Source organism: Rissa tridactyla, chromosome 9 (genome assembly GCF_028500815.1).
Source record: "Rissa tridactyla isolate bRisTri1 chromosome 9, bRisTri1.patW.cur.20221130, whole genome shotgun sequence".
In the NCBI taxonomy this organism is placed as follows: Eukaryota; Metazoa; Chordata; class Aves; order Charadriiformes; family Laridae; genus Rissa; species Rissa tridactyla.
This window is the reverse complement of record NC_071474.1, coordinates 14,397,094-14,416,183: the sequence shown is the minus strand read 5'-3', so window position 1 is coordinate 14,416,183 and position 19,090 is coordinate 14,397,094. Positions and strand designations below refer to the sequence as shown.

Here is a 19,090-nt window from a genome sequence, read left to right as displayed (position 1 = left end):
AGATGTTTGAGGAGTTTCATTGTTTTGCTTGATTCATCTGTGTTTTATCTTCAGAATAAAGACCTGAAAATGTCCTAGTTTTAGTAGTTCTCTGTGTATATTCTTAGCAACATCTATGTGTTTCTCTGAATACGTTTTAGGAGCGGAGATCGATTTATTGAAGAGAAGACCCTTCTATTGGCTGTTCGCTCTTTTGTTTTCTTCTCTCAGCTAAGCGCGTGGCTGAGTGTTTCCCATGGTGCTGTTCCCCGAAACATTCTGTACAGGTACGTCTGGGGTGGAAAAATACTTGTTTGCTGTTCGCAGCTTTTTGCAATTTGACTTAAAACCATTCTCCCCTCCTGTTTTCCTATTTGCTTTCAGAAGGTGCCACGTTGTTGCCCCAGCACTTTAGCGGTTGTATAGGATTTGTATACTTCGCAAAGAACAGCAGTTGCTGGTGTCTCTTGCTTTTTCTTAGGCATTTGTGTTATGAAGTAGGTAATTAAAGACTCTTCATTTAGATACTTCTGTAAATGCCCTTCTGTATTGTTTCAGGGTGAGCGCTGCAGATGTGGACTTGCAATGGACGTTCTCCCAGACACCCACTGAGCATGTCTTTCCCGTTCCTAATGTTTCTCACAATGTGGCCTTGAGAGTCAGCGTCCAGTCCTTGCCCAGACAATCGAACTACCCAGTTTTGACCTGTAGTATTCACACCAACCTTAGCTTTTACGAAAAGCGAATGCAAGAGCGTAAGTTACATCAGCACAGCGATTCCAGTGTGGCACAGCAATGCAGTACCTCCAGTCCGCAGCGCTTCTGTGGGAAACAGACATGGACAATGACACCTGAAGGCCTACTTAATGGAAAAAAGACACCTGAATTTACTACATCGATTAGAAATTTAAAACTTTATCCTTCTAATGGACTTGGATCTGACTTTGGAGCGTCTCAGTCTAAAGTTCAGTGTTATAATGCTACAGCAGACAATAAGACACAGTCTCATGAAACACCTGTCAGAACTTTTAAATCCTTTTCTCTGGTTGATTCCCGTGTTTCCAATAGTCATTGCTCTCATCAGCCTACGGGAGAAACCAATCCTTTGATAGGCTCTTTACTTCAGGAGCGACAAGAGGTCATTGCAAGGATTGCTCAGCACTTGATTCACTGTGATCCAGCTACTTCACCAGTTGTTGCTGGACGTCCATTCAACATGCATGAAAACAGCTCAGCAACACCGAAAGCTTTTCGGAGTACTTACGAAGAGGAAAACTTGCCAAGAAAAGGCAAGGAGACCTCCCCTGTTTCTACTGCCAACTTAGACAATGCAATACAAGAAGACGGCGGTGAAGGCAAAACTAGAGCAATACCGGAGGTCCCACTGCTCGATGCCCGTGTTCCAGCGAACCACTGTGGCCGTCAGTTGGCAGGAGAGAGTAATCCCCTGATCGATTCTCTGCTCCAGGAGCGGCAGGAGGTGATAGCAAGGATTGCCCAGCATCTGATCCATTGTGATCCAGCTACTTCTCATGTCACTGGCCGTCCATTCAAAGTGAATGAGACTAGCCCAGTTACTTCAAAAATTTTCCGAAGTACATATGAAGATGAAAATTTGCTGAAGAAAGGCAAGGAACAGTCTTCTGTTTCTTTTGCTAAATCTGATTTTTCTTTGTCAGAAGACAGCAGTAAATCAAGGACAAAGACACCTGATACTCCTATCAGTCCTTCTAGGTTTGATGGAGAACTGAAGTCTTCTCTGAAACTCCAAGCAAGAAGAAAACTAGTTTTAGCAAAACCCAGTGAAGCTGTCCGAAATGCATTTCATCAGACTTCAAATAAAACTTCCCATGCATTTACTAACATTCACACATCATCATCATCATCACGTGTTAAAGAAAATAAATCTGAATTGCCAGATAAATTGGAAACGATACATTCTGGTTATGCACAGAAAGACCAGATAACCAACAGAATTAAGCAGTGTTCAAATTTCAGCAGCATTGATGAACAGATTTGCACAAATAAACTCAAAGAAAGAACTGTTGTTAGTGAGAACAATGGCACAGACAGTTTTAACAATTTACAGATAGATAAATGCAGAATACTTGAAGGTACAAAAAAAGCAACTGTGATGCAGGTATCTGACTGTTTGCACAAAAATGAGCTCAAGTGTTTAGATAAAGACTCAAAAAAACCAAATATTTATGAGCAAAACACTCAGCTTATTAGTATTGAAAATTATTTAAATAAAGACCATGACAGTTTCAAAAACAAAAACAAACAAGATAAAACGAAAACTGCACATGATGAGAATGAAGACCCCATAGGCCTCGATTTCCAAAGCACTTCTCAAAAGAAACCTACAGAAGACGGCGTAGTTAAGTGTGAGCGGCTGAAGAACCCAGATGTACAGGTAAATACATAGAGAAAGAGACCAATTCCTATAGCTGCACTTAGTGACATAGCTTGTACCCTCTATCTGCTAAAGGACCGATAGAAAGAGGGGTCTAAGTCTGACTTCATAGGAAGCATCATGTTACTGTTGTCGTCTTGGTGGTCTGAAGTAACATTTGACCAGTAGTGCCTCCCCCATACCTTCTTAATTATAAGTTTAACGTTGAGAACACTGTCTGATTCTGCTCACCGTGAGAGCATTATGAACGACAGTTTCCATAGGCAGTTAGGCATCCTTTCTTTTTATAAATATATCGGTGTCTGAATATGGTAAGCGTTCTCTTTAGAGAGCAGTCTGTGTGATTGTAGATTGAGTCAAGGGGAATTTATACTGAATATTTGATAATATGCTTATGTGGTGCAGATCCCTCTGGTTCAGAATTCTTCTCCGTTATGGCCAGCAAAGTGTTATCATGATAAGTCATTGAAATGTCCCATTGATATCTTAAGTAAATTTGTTTTGCTGACAGAAAGCACCACCTTCATCTCTAAAACACACAAATACATGGCGGAAACATAATTTTCGATCCTTGGATGGAACTTCAACCAAGGCTTTTCATCCCAGAACTGGATTGCCTCTTCTATCAAGTCCCGTAAGTTATTGTTGAAATTATAACTTACCTTTTAAATGAGAAAAGAAGTATTTTGTTCTTTTAATATCTGTGTATGGTAGAAAAGTTGACAGATTACCTAGGTGAAGTATGTGTGTTTACTTCCAGTGTCAGAGTGAATACTCTTGCAAGTGGAAATTTGAGAGTTAACACTCAAATGAAGTTGAACAATAATTCTGGAAAAGAAAATATTAGAGGTAGTTATTGAGATCCTATCAAGATTAACAAAAGGTGACATTAGAAAATTCAGTGGCAAAAAGGTTGCTTTGGTGCTATTTTGGAGCACAAAAGCAAGCATTTTGAAGATTAGTGTTTTAAGTGTAAGCTAACATATTTTGTCATTTTGAAGTTTTTGTGTGAGTTATTAATACCTGATTGCCTATTATTCCAAAGCTTTTGTTTCTGTGAACAGTTTGTACCATATATTCTTCAGCGATCAGGGATGTCATTGAATGACTAAGTGATACAAAGCTGCTGTGATAAGACAGAAAGGCATTGGGGAAGCGTTACAGTTCTTGGTAGGTTGTTGGGGAGTTCTAAAGAAAAAGGCAGCCCCAATTAAAGCTACTGAAGTAGTGATGTTCTGTAGTCAACATGTGATATGTTTTATTCTTCAGTGCTTCTAAACGCTGTCAATATTTTTAGGGCACTTATATGGGAATTTTTATAGCCTGTTTATTACTAATGTTCTGTACCATTCCAAAGAGACATCAGTCTCTTGAATGAGTCTTTATTTAAGTACTTCCCGTTAATCAGAATTTATGGTCTTGTCATTTATAATTTTAGAATTTTCTTCACTAAGTTTAGAATGTATAGGAATTACTCTCTTCTGCTCTGTTTTGTAATTTTGTAATGTCATGAAAATTCTTGGCAAATTTGTGCTTACTTGGCAAAATTGTCCTTACTAGAGGTACAGTTTTCAAATTAGCATCTTCTTTCCCTCTTGAGGTTCCTCAAAGAAAAACACAGTCTGGGTGCTTTGATCTGGATTCATCACTGCTGCAGTTGAAATGTCTGTCTGCAAGAAGGTGTGTTTTATTTACCAGAAATGTTAAGAATTTTGGGGGAGACATAATGCCTGTATGCATACACACCTGTATGCAACAACGAAGCATGTTGGCAAAGACAAAAAATGTGTGCCTTTCAAAATAATCCTTATTTTGAAATAAGGCTTGGAGCCGAGGTACCCCAGGGGTCTCCAGGTTAGCGTGGCTCTGGAGCTGCTGCCGGGACAAGCTCTGTCCCATGCAGGGGTAGGTATGCTGTAAGATACACTTGCCTTTTCAAACAGAGAAGATACTAATTGTTGATTTTTCTTCAAATCTGTGTTATTTTTGTGTTATGTTTTGTTCTTAGTGATGAACGGGTTAAGCATTTTGCCTTCACTTGTTCAGAGAACTTAACTTTTAAAAGGGACTGACCATGACGTTTTATACATTAATACATGTAACATAAACAGCTTTTAGTATGGTAGTTTGATGTTGGAAACCTCAGAATATGAGACAAAAATATCTGCATACAAGAGAAAATAATCTGATACTTTGGTTCCTGCTAATGGAGTTAATGAACAACCTAAATTTTTATTGTCTTTATCCCTTGTAATGTAAAACTTGTGAAAGTACTTTTTCAGTTAACTAGAAAATGTTTTGCTGACGTATTAAAAAGCAATGTTCAACTCTTACTTCTTTAGGACAACATTTTGTAATACAGTAAGTAAATGATTCTTTCTAGAGCTGTTTATACCCAGAAGACAAAAGCAAATGTGTTTATCCTTTATATTTATTCTGTCTTTTTTTTTTTTTTTAATAGCCCACAACAATGTATAAACAGAGACAGTGATCCAGAGAGCCATGGGAAACCATTTCTAAGTTCTAGCGCTCCACCAGTAACAAGTCTCAGCCTTCTGGGAAACTTTGAGGTATTGCATATTCTCTAGAATTCTTGTGGTATTTTTGGTATTCTTCTGTACTGCTTTTAAAAGTACATTACTGTGAATAATTCCAGCCTGATTACAGTGTAAAAGTTCCTAATTACGTTGAATAAAATTTGTTTTAATTTCCAGCTGTAGAGGCACATATTTTATGTCCCAGACATCTTCTGTCTCAGAGATTCAGATACAATGAGTTGCTTGTAACTTTTATTTCCCACTGTCGTAAAGTTAGGAGGTGTTCTGTTGGCTTAGATGAGATTTAACAACCCATAATTGTTCACATTTATAATGCATTTACATAGAAAAAAGAATTTACATTTTCACTCTTAAAATCTACTTAATATGTCACAAAAGCTGTGTTAAATCAGTGTAGTAAATAGAACATACTTGTAGTGTAGCCTCCAGCTTTTCACTTCATGTAGCATATCAAATAGCAACAACTAATAGCTAGTGTGTTAATGGGTTGTATCGTACTCCATATTTGTGAAATATGGAGTGAATATGTTGAGGAAAGTTACAGATTCCAGATTATTATTTTTTTTTCAGATAGTATATATCAAGGAAAATCATGCATAGATGCTGCTGCAATAAAATTCTCTGGGGGCTTTTGCACCAGTTTCAGTAGGATGGAGACTGGATTTGGATGATGCTTTCTCTTAAACCACTATCATCTTGCTGAGTGTTCCACTCTTCATCATAATTTTTGCCTCAGTGTTGATTTTTGGCAGGTCGCCTTACGAAAGACCCAAGTTCCTACATAAACTCGTTTCCTTTTTTACTGCTTAGTTTTGCTATGTTTTATTTGAGGCATTCCCAACCTAAGCTGTATGTGTTTTTGTTTGTCAGGAGTCTGTCCTGAATTTTCGCCTAGACCCGCTGGGCGTGGTGGAGGGTTTCACAGCAGAAGTGGGAGCAAGTGGAGTCTTTTGTCCCACGCACATGACTCTGCCAGTTGAAGTGTCGTTCTATAGCGTTTCAGATGATAACGCGCCCTCTCCTTACATGGTAAGTGTGTGCTTGGATTTATTTTAAATAAATTCCGATCGGTGGAGGTGAAGAACAAGAGCTCGGTGAGTAGAGGGTTCAGGAAGTAGGGATTTGCAGGGACCTGGGTTATTTTCAACTGCTTGTGGTGGAGTTCTCCTGTCCCTTCGTCCTTTCCCTAACTAGTGCTTCGCTCCCATTGCTCTGCCCCACCATCCAACTACACTCATCTTGGGATATTGAACGTATTTGTCTCCCTCCACATTGGAGTGGTCAAATCCCACCATCTCTTTTTATCCATCTAACTTAAAATAGGCAGTGAGGCAATGGCTGGACTTAATGGGATACTTTTTGTTGTCCCAACAAGTAGCTGCCTGGGCAACTAACCTCTCTGCCAGCAAGTGGCTTAAGTGCAGGCCAAGGTACAATTGCTGGTGGAGACCTTAAACTCAGAAGTTATTCAGCCCATTCTTTTAGAGTAAATACCATCTGAGCTAGTGTGACAGGCGGCACTCTCACAAGCTGCACGGTTTGCTGATGTTCGCACCGACACGGAATTTGTGTTCTCGGTATCCGTGTGCTAATTCTGTTCCACGTTTCTGCAATGACAGCATGGTTTTTGGATGTCTAAAAGTGTTTCCTTGTAAAAAGCAAAAGTTGTCTTGTATGCTGGCATTGAATCAGGCAGCTAGATTTGTTCTGAACACCTGTTAAGGAACCTCAGTGTTACTTGGGTGACAGATCTAATTTTTAGAGGGTTTCATATATGTATTTCTGTCAAAAATATGGTAAGTAGTCTGTTTAAACATGTAATTGAACATCTCATTATCCCAATGTTCAGATTTTAAATTCATAGCACCTAACCATATTTCTGACCTTCTGTTTTTTAAAAGTATTCATAAAATGAAATGGCTTTGTAAGTTAAGTTTGAGTAATAGAGTTTAAACTTGTATATGTCTTCTCTTAACCACTACAAAGAAGTATCTATTTTGCTTTCAACTTTCTGGATTATTGCACATGATTTTCCAGGAGGTGAAGGGATTCTGATTTTCCTCAAATGGTTAAAGCAGCATTGCTTATTTTCCTAGCTGGGTTTCATTGTTTCAGGCTTTTCCACATGCTCTAAACATGCTATTATGGCTGAGTCTCCCAGGATTAATACAACCTTTGTGGAGTGCCTCCATCATCAGAAACATTGTTTTCTGTTTGCATAGCTAGTTTCCCTGCTTTGGGTTCTTTTTTGTTGTTGTTGTTTGGGTTTTTTTTTTTTTTGTTAAGCCCAGTGCAGTGGGGTCCAACAGTTGTGCTGGGCAGGTTAATCAAACGTGTGCTCTAGGGCAGCACCCTGAGGGTGGCCTCAGCAGTGTTACAGCCCCGTGGGGGACGTGGGGGCCCTGCAGATCCCAGCTGGTACAAAAGGAGATGTCATCATTGCTAAAGTTTGGGTTAGAATGGAAGATGAAGTGCATCTGCTGCCTTTGAAAAGCAGAAATCAGTTCTGTGAGATTTGGAGTATTATTGGTGCAATTGTAGGTGATATAAAAATGGAAAGGAAGACGCAAATCTTCCATTCTGACTTACAAGCCATTTTGAAAAGAAGGCTCTATTTCGCCATAGCTCTGTGACTGCTGGTTGGAAGATGTGGAAACCCGGATCTTGTTTCAGGAGGAACAAGGATCTGCCAAAGTATCCGTCAGGACCCTACTGTTGATTTCTAACTGCCTCTTAAATGCATTGCCTTCCCTATTTTTAGTTTTTATACATTCCTGATTGTTTTTTCAAATAAATACAATTACATGAATTGAATATTTTGATTTGTCTGTATCTCTCCCTGTGAACTAAATGTGTGTCTTTGTTTTTTTTCCTAGGGTGTAATTACTTTAGAGTCCCTTGGTAAAAGGGGTTATCGGGTACCGCCTTCAGGAACAATACAAGTGGTACGTACTCAGCAGATAAGGGTGCCTTGTAACCAGTAATGTCAAGAAAGTCATGCAGAGGAGATGAGGTTATTGGAGATGAGCATGAAGCTAGCAGTGGAAATGTGCATCTCTGTAGGTACTGTAGTTATTCAAAGTAGAAATCTATGTGTAATTTGTGGGACAAAAAATGCTCCCAACCTTTGAACCCATCTGTGCTGTGAAGAGACTTAAAATTAGTTACTGAAGATACAGAACAGATGCTGTGGCTTTGAAGAAGTAATGTAGAAGTAATTAGGCCACAGTCCAAATTCTGAAATCCTTCTAAAGGGATTAAGATTAAATACTCAGTTGTATGTAAATTTTGTAACATCTTAACACCACCTATTTTTTGTAATAAAACCAGAAAGTAAATCACAGTCATTGCTTAGAACGAACGGTCTGCCTCTTTCATTTTAGAACCCAGTCCAGGGTAGGTAACACATTGGTGATTTCAGGTTTAAAAGTGGAGCCCGCCACTGTGCTTCCTGGGAGCGTATCGTGTCTAGGAAACAGTGCAGACAAAAAGCTGACTGGAAAAATGAACAAAAATGGGGATGCAGGTTAGCAAATTGATAGTAGTCATATACCAGTGTCTCATTCAGATTAGGTTGTGGTTAGTATTATATTTAAAAATGGGAATTGCTAGTAGCTGAAGTGTTGAAAAACAGAAAAACTGCACAATGTTTTTACCTAAACGTTTCTGTATGGCACCAGAACAAAGTGCATCGAGGATGGTGACTATTTTATTTTGGCAGGTGGAGTTTGTTTTGGTTTTTGGTTGGGTTGTTGTTTTGTTTTTTTTTTTTTTTAATTTGTCATCTCTAAAGAGTATTGTATTGAACTCTTTGTCTTTTCAGACCTTATTTAACCCTAACAAAACTGTGGTGAAGATGTTTGTGGTGATCTATGACTTGAGAGAAATGCCAGCTAATCATCAAACATTCCTACGGCAAAGAACTTTTTCTGTTCCTGTGAGACGAGAAATCAAGAGAACTGTCAATAAAGAAAATAGTCAACAGACTGAAGAAAGGCTACTACGCTACCTCATACATCTGAGGTAAGCTCCTCGGACTTAAAAAACCCCACACAAACAAAAACACAAAAAACGAGTACCTGCCAAAATTTATCTCATGATTTCTTTCTTTAAGCTAGACAGTAGAGGAGGAAAAGCTAATAAATAATTAGGATTCTGCTTGGGAGAAACAAAGTTAAAATATAAAGTTCTTTCTTGGCATTGAAGTATGTTGTATAGCCTTGTAAAGCGTAATTCTGTTCTTAGCAAGATTTAGTTCTGGCTGGATCAATTTACTTTTTTTGAGGTTACAGGAAATAGTGTGGATGTTACATTGGCAAAAGCCAAAACTAAGGATCAATGTAGAGGTGGTGCCCAGTGTCGTACAAACGTGCCTCTTCACCAGAATAGCTTGTAACGTGAAAAGCATTCTGAGTTACTCCTAAAAATATAGTGTTTAATGGTAAAAATGTAAATACCTGTTTCATCATGCAATACCACTGATAATGCCTTTCACTTCATAAAAACATTCACACAATCTTCCTTAAATGATTTACAAAGCACTGCCTGAAACCAGGTACTCTGCTGCTGCTCCGGGGGTGTTCTGGAGACTGCAGTTTGAAACAGGAGGAATGGTGGATACTCTGTCCTTCTGCAGTTTGCAGACTTTTGCCCGCATTGTTGTAGTAAACGAACCAACATCCGTGCAGACCCAGTGCTTTCATTGCAGCCCATGCAAACCCAACGGCAGCTGACATTCTGAAGCGAGCAAGCAGAACAAAATCAAATCTCCTGCACTTTCTTCTCTAACCCGTTGTAGAATTACTTCTGATACATATTCTTTTCCCTATTTAGTGGCATTGATTTCTACCCGGCAAACTTCTGAAACACAACTTTGTCTATGGCAGTGATTCCAGGCCAAGCTTTCCTGTTAAATGAAAGTTGACAGTGATAAAAAAATACGTGTTGGTTTACTGGAGTGTGAAAATAGCATCACGATGAGGCTGTTGAACTGTGTTTTCATTCTGAATTTTAGCCTGGATTGAAAGTCATCCTTTCAGGCCACAGTAACTTGCCATGTCTAACTTAAGCACCTTCTAAAAATTTTCTTGCGGGGTAAATTCTGAAAAAGAGTGTGTAGCCCAAATAAAAGGCTCTATTTGCTTGCAGTGTTGATCTAACTGATGCAGAGGAACTGGGGACAGGCATCAGCTCGAGGTGGGCAAAAATCTGTGGCCAACCAGCTCTGGCGCACAGGCATGAAGAGCAGCAGACTTGTCCCCCCTTTCAGTTTCTGCTTTAATTTAGTTTGTAAATTTTTTTTTTAGATCAACGCAATAATTACTTTTATTTGAAGGCAAACCTGTTTTTTTCTCAGTCTTTTATAGCTAGAAGTCTTCTTTCATGAGTTTCCTGTTTCTGATACCTGCTGAGAGACAGAAATGTAGCAGTTCTGATGCTCCTAGTTTTGAAATACCTGTGCAGTTTAGCTCAGCTTTCAGACCTCTGGTGGGGATCCACTTATGGATTTATAATGTGTAATTGGAAATGCATCCATTTATGGCTGGAAAAACAAACTGTCTGAAAATTATGATGCTTAGCTGCTTACTTTGGAAAGTGAGTATCTGCAGAGTATGCCAGAAGTTTTTTTCTTCAGAGATGAACCCAAACAGTGGGTCCTTTCTCATGATGGAAGAGCTGCAAAATGCCTCGAAATATTACAGCCGTTTATGTTGATCTGTCTTGGTGGTTTATTATACAGAGTACTTCAGATTTTACAAAAGAAAGACCCAGTTGTCAATCTAGTAGCCTTCTTTACTAAAGATGGATTTTAATTAGGAGAGCTTAAAATGCCTTAGTAGTATAATAATTCATATGTAAGTTTGTTTTTAAACTTCATTTACAAAAGCAGAAATGTTTCCTCAAACACGTTTTATTGAAAACTTATATACAAACCTAAAAAAATTAAAGTATTGTTTTCTTTGTCACTCAAGTTGGCTTAGAACAGCCTTTTGGTTTTAGTTGCAGTAGTTGTTGAAAACAAGCATCTTAAGCTCGCATGTTGAAATTTTGCTCAAAAAAACAAATGAAGTCACCAGCAGTAAGCTGCATTGTGGTCGCATCTGCTTGCGAGGCCTTAATCACAGTTGTCAGCACTCACATTATGAAAGCTTCTTTTCAAGTGGTAATTCAGCAAAAATGCTTGCATAGGTCTGGAACTTAACATTGGCAGCCAGATTTTCTACAACGCTCTTGTGAAGTGTCAGATTTATTGTGTATGCAGCTTCTGCGTGCAGTTTTGTACGTTGGAGATACCATTCAATATGCCATTAGACTGTATTTGTACCCACAGCTACAGACGTGAAATGTAGCTTGCACAGACGGCAGAGCTTTATTCACTATAAGAAACTCAAGCGTTCCACCTGCAGTTTAAGTCATTCCATGAAGATGCTTTGGGGATAAATTTGTTGTTGCGTGTGAAGCAGTGATTTTTTTTTTTTGCATTGTAATTAAATCTACAGGAGCATACGAGCTGAGTCCAGCGCTGCTCACGCCTCCTTTCTGCCCGGTGTTGGGAGGGTGACGACCATCAGCCCTTTCTAGGTCACATTCTGGCACCCCTATAAAAGGCAATTAAACAGTTAACCTGCCCACAGCTCAGCGTTTTTCAAGTTTTCAAAGCTTGGTCAACAGCTTTACTACTGACATACTGCCTCTTTTAATTGCATGGAGCATAATTGTTGTTACTTACCAGCTAAAGAGGGGTTGTTAGTGAAGGCTAGGTAGAGGGTAAGCTTGAAACTGGTAGTTAAAAGTAGTGATTCCTCAAGCTGTTGAGAAACTTTTTTTAAAAAAAATATTTTCCTAATGTGGCATATGATACGTTTATTGGTGGAAGCTGAAGATACCTGCGATTACTGATTCACTAGTTGCTTTTTGATCTTTCTGATCTCTCAGCATTTTTCCTAATCTTGAAATTTGTATCCTTGTCCTAATGATTTTAACACAATCTATAAAGTCTGTAAGTATAGTCTTTTCCACTTGTAAAACATACCTTGCTACATATGTTCTTGTGATCATCCTGCTATATCCTGTTTCTGTGGCTTACTCTGTTCTTTGTGAATTTTGATGTCCAATAAAATATATATTTTTGTGCTCGTATTTGTCATTTCTTCAGTAATGCTTATCACTTTTTTTTCTTCTGCCAGACTTTCTACCTCATCTGATATTTGTGTGTTTAAGCCTTCCTGTATTTGTCTATTGATATTGTTCCTAGGAAACCATCTGTCAGAGACCTCTGTTGCATTTTTCTTGATTCCTTTACACAAAACTACTGGAGCTGCCACAGTTCTGGAGCCAGTCCCATGCAGACCACTCCATCACCACCCCGCAAGGGTGGATGTAATGGCTGTCTCTTGATTATTCCAATGTATTTCCATGTATGAAAAGCAACATTTCTAAATGTCAGTTACTATGATAAACATTTCTGAAAGAAAAAAATTAGGTGATGGAAGCAGAGATGAGAAGAATTCCCCAAACTCTGCTGCTGTGCCCTACTCATCCTCCTTCAATCTTTGTGAAGTGTCTTGCTCAGAAAAGCCACATTACAGGGAAGCGTTATTTACTAGGCAAAGAGTGTCTTGCAGGATTCTCACTAATGGAAAATAGTAAGCTTGAGAAGTTTAAAAATAGACCTTGCTAATTATTTTGTGATAGATCTATGTGTAAAATGGGAATTGAGCTCTACTTTATGATGATGCTTTAAAAACTAGATCTCTCTTCTATATGAATTAACTTCAATCGTACTTTTGCTGCAAGAGATCTTTCAATGGAATTTTTCGTTTTAAAATGTCTAATGAGCTACATGCTGAATTAACTGTTTGTGGTGTTCGGCTTGTCCCTTGCCTCTTTCACTCTTCCTTCTTGTGCTCGCCTCCAGAATCTTCTCTGAAGAAAGAATCTCTTCCCCTTTGCCTACCAGGTAAAGGGCTTTCATACTGACAGCACCGAGCAAATAAGTAGTGATGGATGGGAGCTCTGTGGGGGCCAGTAGGAGTGTTCTGCTGGACCCCCCCACACTTTTAATGTCCTTGACAGCTGTATCTAGGAGAGCATAATTTTCCTTTGGCTGTGGGGGTGACTACAGGCTATTCTGCATCACTGGTCTGAACAAAACGGTGGCACAGAATCTGTTTCTACAACCTGCCTGCCCCAGAGGATGAAACCTTCATGGATCTTCAGGCTGAGAGAGCTGGGGTTGTTCAGCCTGGAGAAGAGAAGGCTCCAGGGAGACCGTAGAGCCCCTTCCAGTACCCGAAGGGGGCCTATAAGAAAGCTGGGGAGGGGCTGTTTGCAAGGGCACATAGTGATAGGACGAGGCGCCATGGTTTTAAACTAGAGCAGGGTAGGTTTAGATTAGACATTAGGAAGAAGTTCTTTCCAATGAGGGTGGTGAGACACTGGCACAGGTTGCCCAGAGAGGTGGTGGAGGCCCCATCCCTGGAGACATTCAAGGCCAGGCTGGATGAGGCTCTGAGCAGCCTGATCTAGTTGAAGATGTCCCTGCTCACTGCAGGGGTGTTGGACTAGATGGCCTTTAAATGTCCCTTCCAACCCAACACATTCTATGATTTTATGATCTTCAGTAGTTGTCTGTCTTTCTCCTGCCTCTCAGAATTTCAGTCTGATTATGGCTAGGTTTATTCTAGAGATACTACTTTTGCTTCAGTGGGGTCAATGAGTAAATGCTTATTAAAAATCAGTGCAAATCGTAAGGCCTGTGATGAGAAGTGTGCACTGCGCTCTCAGCATTTGTAATGGTATAATTTTGTCATTACAGTAGCAATAGCTTTTCTGTTTCTATTTCTATTACAGTAGCAATAGGTTTTCTCCCTTACAGTGGCATAGTGATAGTGACATTCAGTTACCATAAGCAATGCTCCTTAGGCTCTCCTGCCTTTCCTGGTTGAGGGAAGGAAATTAAGGAGTTGTGCCAGATGAAGACTATAGAATACAGTTCTCTGAAGTGCAGATCTGGTCGGTCTCTATCTATAGTTGTTAAATCTCAGGGAAAGTGGAACTGGCACATTCCTGGCAGGTTTGGAGGTCATGAATTAAGCTGTTTAGCCACAGCATAAAAGATAAATGGGCCCAGAAATTGGCCACTTTTTACTTTGGTGATTGGGCCAGTGAACTATAGTCTCTTTGAAATAGCTCCGTATTTCTGTGTGGAAAACTTGTTTCTGTCTGCCTGCAGAGACCTGCATACCTACTGCTTCTCGAGTGGGACTGAAATTTGACGTGTGGTACAAAGCTGTAGTAAACTTCTTGCTGGTACATTCATAAAGAGAGCAATGAAATCTGTCTGTATGATAGCTAGCACTGAAATATATCTTTGATAAGTATCCATGCCTTTGTTGATATTTGAACCTTCCCTTTTGTGTATGCTTAGGCCACCCGTTGGGCATTTTTGGGAGTGTTCACTGAAGAGCACTTTTTGCCTTTCGAGATTGCTGAGAACTTTAATCGCCAATGTACGTAATGGCAGTGTGAACTTCAACTATTCCATGCCACTTCCAAAGCTGTACACTGCATTGGTGCTTAGGAACAGAGCCTTTAAATGCCAAAGGAAACAAAGTAGAATGGAAAATGTGAGGTGGTTATTTCTTCTTCCATTTTAGCTGCGTAATTTTCTATGTTCAAATGTTTTTTGGCCGTAATCTCTTAAAGGAATGCATTTAATTCAATAATATTTAAAGATGGCTCTTTTGTTTTAGGTAATACAGATATTTGTATCTTTTCAGGTTCCAGAGTTCTAAATCTGGAAAGATCTACCTCCACAGAGATGTAAGGCTCCTATTCTCTCGGAAATCCATGGAAGTTGATAGCGGCGCTGCATATGAACTCAAATCTTACACTGAATCTCCAACAAATCCTCAGTTTTCACCAAGATGCTAGCAAACAATGGCAAACTAAAGTATTTGTTTTACTGTTGATTACTCCTTGCAAGTGAAGATCAGTAGAGATGACAGTATAAAGTTAAGTCTGTAAAGGAATGAAAATAGCGCTCAAGAGAGAGAAGGTTCTTATGCGATCCTGGACCAGTTTTTAAAAGGTTTCTGGAATGAGCTTTGTGTATTCCAAGTAGACTGGAAACATACTTAAATCTAATCTTTTTGTACTGTTTAAAACCACTTCATTGGATGTGTTGCAATAGCAAATTCCCAAGTTAGTTTAGTGTTTACACTTTTTATTTTATTTTTCAGTTATTTAATATTTAATGTTTCATTTAATACTCAAGTGATGTTTGTCTTTAGTGTTCTAATGTAGCATAAATCCTATGTAAAATCATACTATGTATTTTTGGCATTAATATTGAAATCTGAAATATATACAGATGTCTCTAATCTGTGTGATGTTTTAAGTGATATTCATTTAAGTTATTGAAAATGGGGACACCAGGTGAATTTCCATAACATTTCATACTATGCAAGCATTTAGCTTTCTTCTTTTTTTCTCTTTAATGGTACCGTTTTCCTTTTTTTCTCATGTACAGATTCAGTAATACCCTAGTGCAGATTTATTTACTTACTCATGCATTCAGATCATTGATTTGCTTCATATTTTGCTCCCTCCATTTCTTTCTTTCCTTAAGGGCCACTTTCATTTTGCTTTCTGCTCCTAGTTTTTCCTCACATAAAATTCCCGCCCTCCCCCATTTGATTTCTCAGATTGTGTTAAAGGATGTACTGTGCAAACAAATTAGTATTTATATCTTAAATATATGCAAAAGCTATGAAACTTGTACTTTTTGTTTTATTTTTAGATAAGGAGGATCTTCATGTAATCCTAAATATTTTTAATAGGTCAATTCCATTTAAGCCACTAGGTGGCCGCAGGAAGTTTTACTAGAAATGCTACATTGGGCATATAAATATTTTCCAATATGTATGTGTATTCCTAAAACAAAACACAGTCAGGTAAACAGTTTATGCTAAGTGTTAAACTGTGTAACTGAGAGAAATAAAGTTAGAATCATTTGATTATATTTGAGGTATATACTTAATAATGAACATGAAGCTTCACAATGTTTGCTGAAGATTTCGGAGTTTCTCAACTGCCTTACCTTGGTTTGTGTTCTTCTTTACATCGCTGTAGGTTTTCAGAGTGTCAGTAATATGAAAGGTGACCTTCATATCTGGGAGTATAACACACTTATCTGATGAAGACTCTGGAGAAGGAATGAATGTGCATTTTGTATATTCAGCACTGCCCTTAGATGAGAGGAGAAGTCAGTGTATCGTGAAATCTCCAGGAAGCCTGCCAGGGAAAGTAAGGGAGACCAGACTTTCCAGATGATACTTATCAACTACCTGGTACATTCAAATGACTGTTGCTCCAGAAGGGCAAAGCTCAGATATTACTGAGTCTGTTCCCCACTTCAGCAGTATTTTCCCCTCTGTTACACTAGGTTTCCCAAGGTTAGCTAGCATTTATTTTATAGAGACTTGGGAAAAACTGTACAGGATGAGGTTGTTTGCAGTTTATAGTCATTTGTGTGCCTTGTAAAACTGATAAAAGGTTTCTTGTGATAGCAGCAGAGTCAAATACAATTGCAGTCAGACTGTATACAGAACTAGGACCTAGACTAGCATAATGAGAATGTGTCCTACTTTCTTTGTAGCTACTCTTGAGTCATAAGCAAACAGCATATATCCTCAGAGTTCCTATTTGTGTCATGGAGAACATCTGCTTGCGTACTTGATGAAAAAAGGGATGGGAAAAGGACACACTTTTAATGAAAAGTCACGATTCACCTGTAGTAGATTATCCTTTTATTTTGCACTGAGTATGCAGTGTTTGTACGTCTGTATATTGATAATTTTAAATGACTTCTTCAAGCCATCCTTTTCTCCCTTCAGAGTAATATATTAATTTGTTTTGAACAGCAAAGAAGTGTGGATTTTGAATATGTGGTCACTACAAGTCATGTCTAGGAAATACATTTGTATTGACTTAAATCGTCAAACTACACTTAGTCCCTGTATGGATTCAGAATGAAAGTGACTTTAGATTATCCATGCACAACTTTGATTTAACTAAGACATTCTCCATTTACAGCTTGATCTGAGTTAACACTTTCCATTAGGGACACACCTGGAGAAATGCTGAATGTTTGTAAAATACAAACTGAATTCCATGTGACCCTCTATGCATAGGCTAAGAAATGAGACGAATTTTTGAGAGGTCATTTGCGTCTTCTCTTTACTTCTGAATAGACTCTACCATAAAAAATTATTTTTGACAAATGTTCCTGGTGGTTTATGAGGGCCTCTGGTGCTGGAGGCTACAAGTAATCTGTTTCAGTGTTAAACTGTGCTTATCATGAGAAAGCTATTTATAACATCCAACTAAATCTTGCTGCAGTTGAAGACAAATACTACTTGGCCTTTTCACTATAAGCGAAGAAAACAATTCTTGTATCTTCCTTCTCAGTCTTGTTTTCTGTATCTAAGACAACCCCAGACTGTTCAGTCAGCCTCGCCTTGTAGATTTTATTTTCTGTACCTCTCATAGTTCTGTTCCGACTCTTTGCTTTCTTCTTTTGGTCTGAATATGTCTTGAAGTGCCTCAAGCTGGACACAGCATCCCAAGCAGGGCCTCTCTGTGGCAATTAGACTGGAAGGATTGGTTGATAAATTTTACGGATTAAAGTCCTCTTCATACATCCCATTATAATACTTGATTTTTCAGTACCAGGAGATGTCAACTTGCATTCATCTTGTTACCCAGTATAACAGAGGTGTCCTACCGGCTTGTTCCCAGTCGGGTAGCTTTCCTCCATGTGTCGTTATTGAACTTCATTCTCCCACTGCCCAAGATTTTTTATCTGATCTTCTGTTTGAATCTGAATTGCAATTATTTTCTAGTTGTCTTGTAGCTTCTCTCACCCAATGTTATCTGCTAACAGTAATAAAGTTTATAGTACGTTACCTGGGTCACCAGCGGAACTGATGAGCAGTATTGGCCCTGGGAAGCCCTGTGTGAAACCCTACTAAACGCAGCATTGCATTGCCATTCAAACAGTTGGTAGCCATTTCCAACAAAACTTGGATCCTCCACATTAAAGTTTCATCTAGTTGAGTTTCCCTAATTTGCATGGGGAAGTGTCAGAGGCCTTATTAATGCCAGAAGGTGTCTGGAACTTCAGCCGCCTTCACCCACTTCTCCACATGGTCTGTTTCCTTTCGTTAAAGGAAATATGATTTTGTGAAGCCCTTGTCCTTAGCTGTGAATTTATGTCTAGCCTACTCGGTTGATTTTGAGTGCTTATTTTAGGTGATTTCTGAGGTAATTATTGATTAGACAGCTTAATTATATAGCTTGTGTTCTGTCCTCCACTTACTCCTATTTAATGAGCCTCCTGGAAACCCCTTCATTTCCTACAGGTTCCTCTATAGATGAACGCTAATTAATAGGAGGTTGCTTCAGTCAGTTTAGAGAACCCTCAAGGATAATTTTTCATCCAAGCTGAAAATATTTACCAGATAAGGAAAATAAGAACTGATGGCAAGTATTTTATAAACTGATCTTTCCTTATTCCAGTTTGAGATTATACTCTGTTGCTAGTTTGTTACGGTAGCTATCTTCATCATGCCAGAATGAACAAAAGAAACATTAAATCCTTTGGTCTTTACATAGTTTGTTCAGTAATTTTCAGTAATAATTTGTCCCTTGTCTTCATGAGCTGCTTTTGATGCACATCCTTTAAAAAATGACCTAGTTTCGATATGCTGCTTTCTTGTTGCTTCAATTTGAGGCCATTGAAGAACTTCAGCTTTTCCTGACATTCTTAATTTACTTCTCATCCTTCCTCTGCACTGTAGAGTTTACACTTGTTCCCTTAAAGAAATAATTTCATTAAAGAACTGCTGAATCCTCAAAACGGTTTTCCTCACATTAATTCCCTAAGAGATTTGAAAGAAATTTGTGAAGTTTGCATTCTTGTCTGCTGCCACTGCTTTGTTGTTCCGCTTCCTTTCAAAATCTATGAACTTCATCCCTTTTATGGTCATTCTTATGTGTGTTACTTTTATTTTTTTACACTTTCAGACCATTTCTCCCTGATTTTGCTAGAAGCAAATGTGGCACACCCACT

General features: G+C 38.7%; 1 protein-coding gene across 5 annotated transcripts in view; it reads left to right on the top strand.

The window, feature by feature from the left end:
* ATOSA (atos homolog A) overlaps positions 1–15,979 on the top strand; it is a 51,061-nt gene extending 35,082 nt beyond the window's left edge. For 3 of the 5 annotated variants that reach the window (XM_054215360.1, XM_054215359.1, XM_054215361.1), the window contains 9 exons: positions 141–266; positions 538–2,395; positions 2,907–3,029; positions 3,996–4,075; positions 4,857–4,965; positions 5,824–5,982; positions 7,830–7,898; positions 8,777–8,976; positions 14,736–15,979. In XM_054215360.1, the coding sequence (XP_054071335.1) occupies positions 141–266; positions 538–2,395; positions 2,907–3,029; positions 3,996–4,075; positions 4,857–4,965; positions 5,824–5,982; positions 7,830–7,898; positions 8,777–8,976; positions 14,736–14,889 (2,878 nt within the window). In that variant the 3' untranslated portion in view covers positions 14,890–15,979. The other 2 variants (XM_054215358.1, XM_054215362.1) reach the window with 2 other exon arrangements.
* Positions 15,980–19,090: the final 3,111 nt, after the last annotated feature.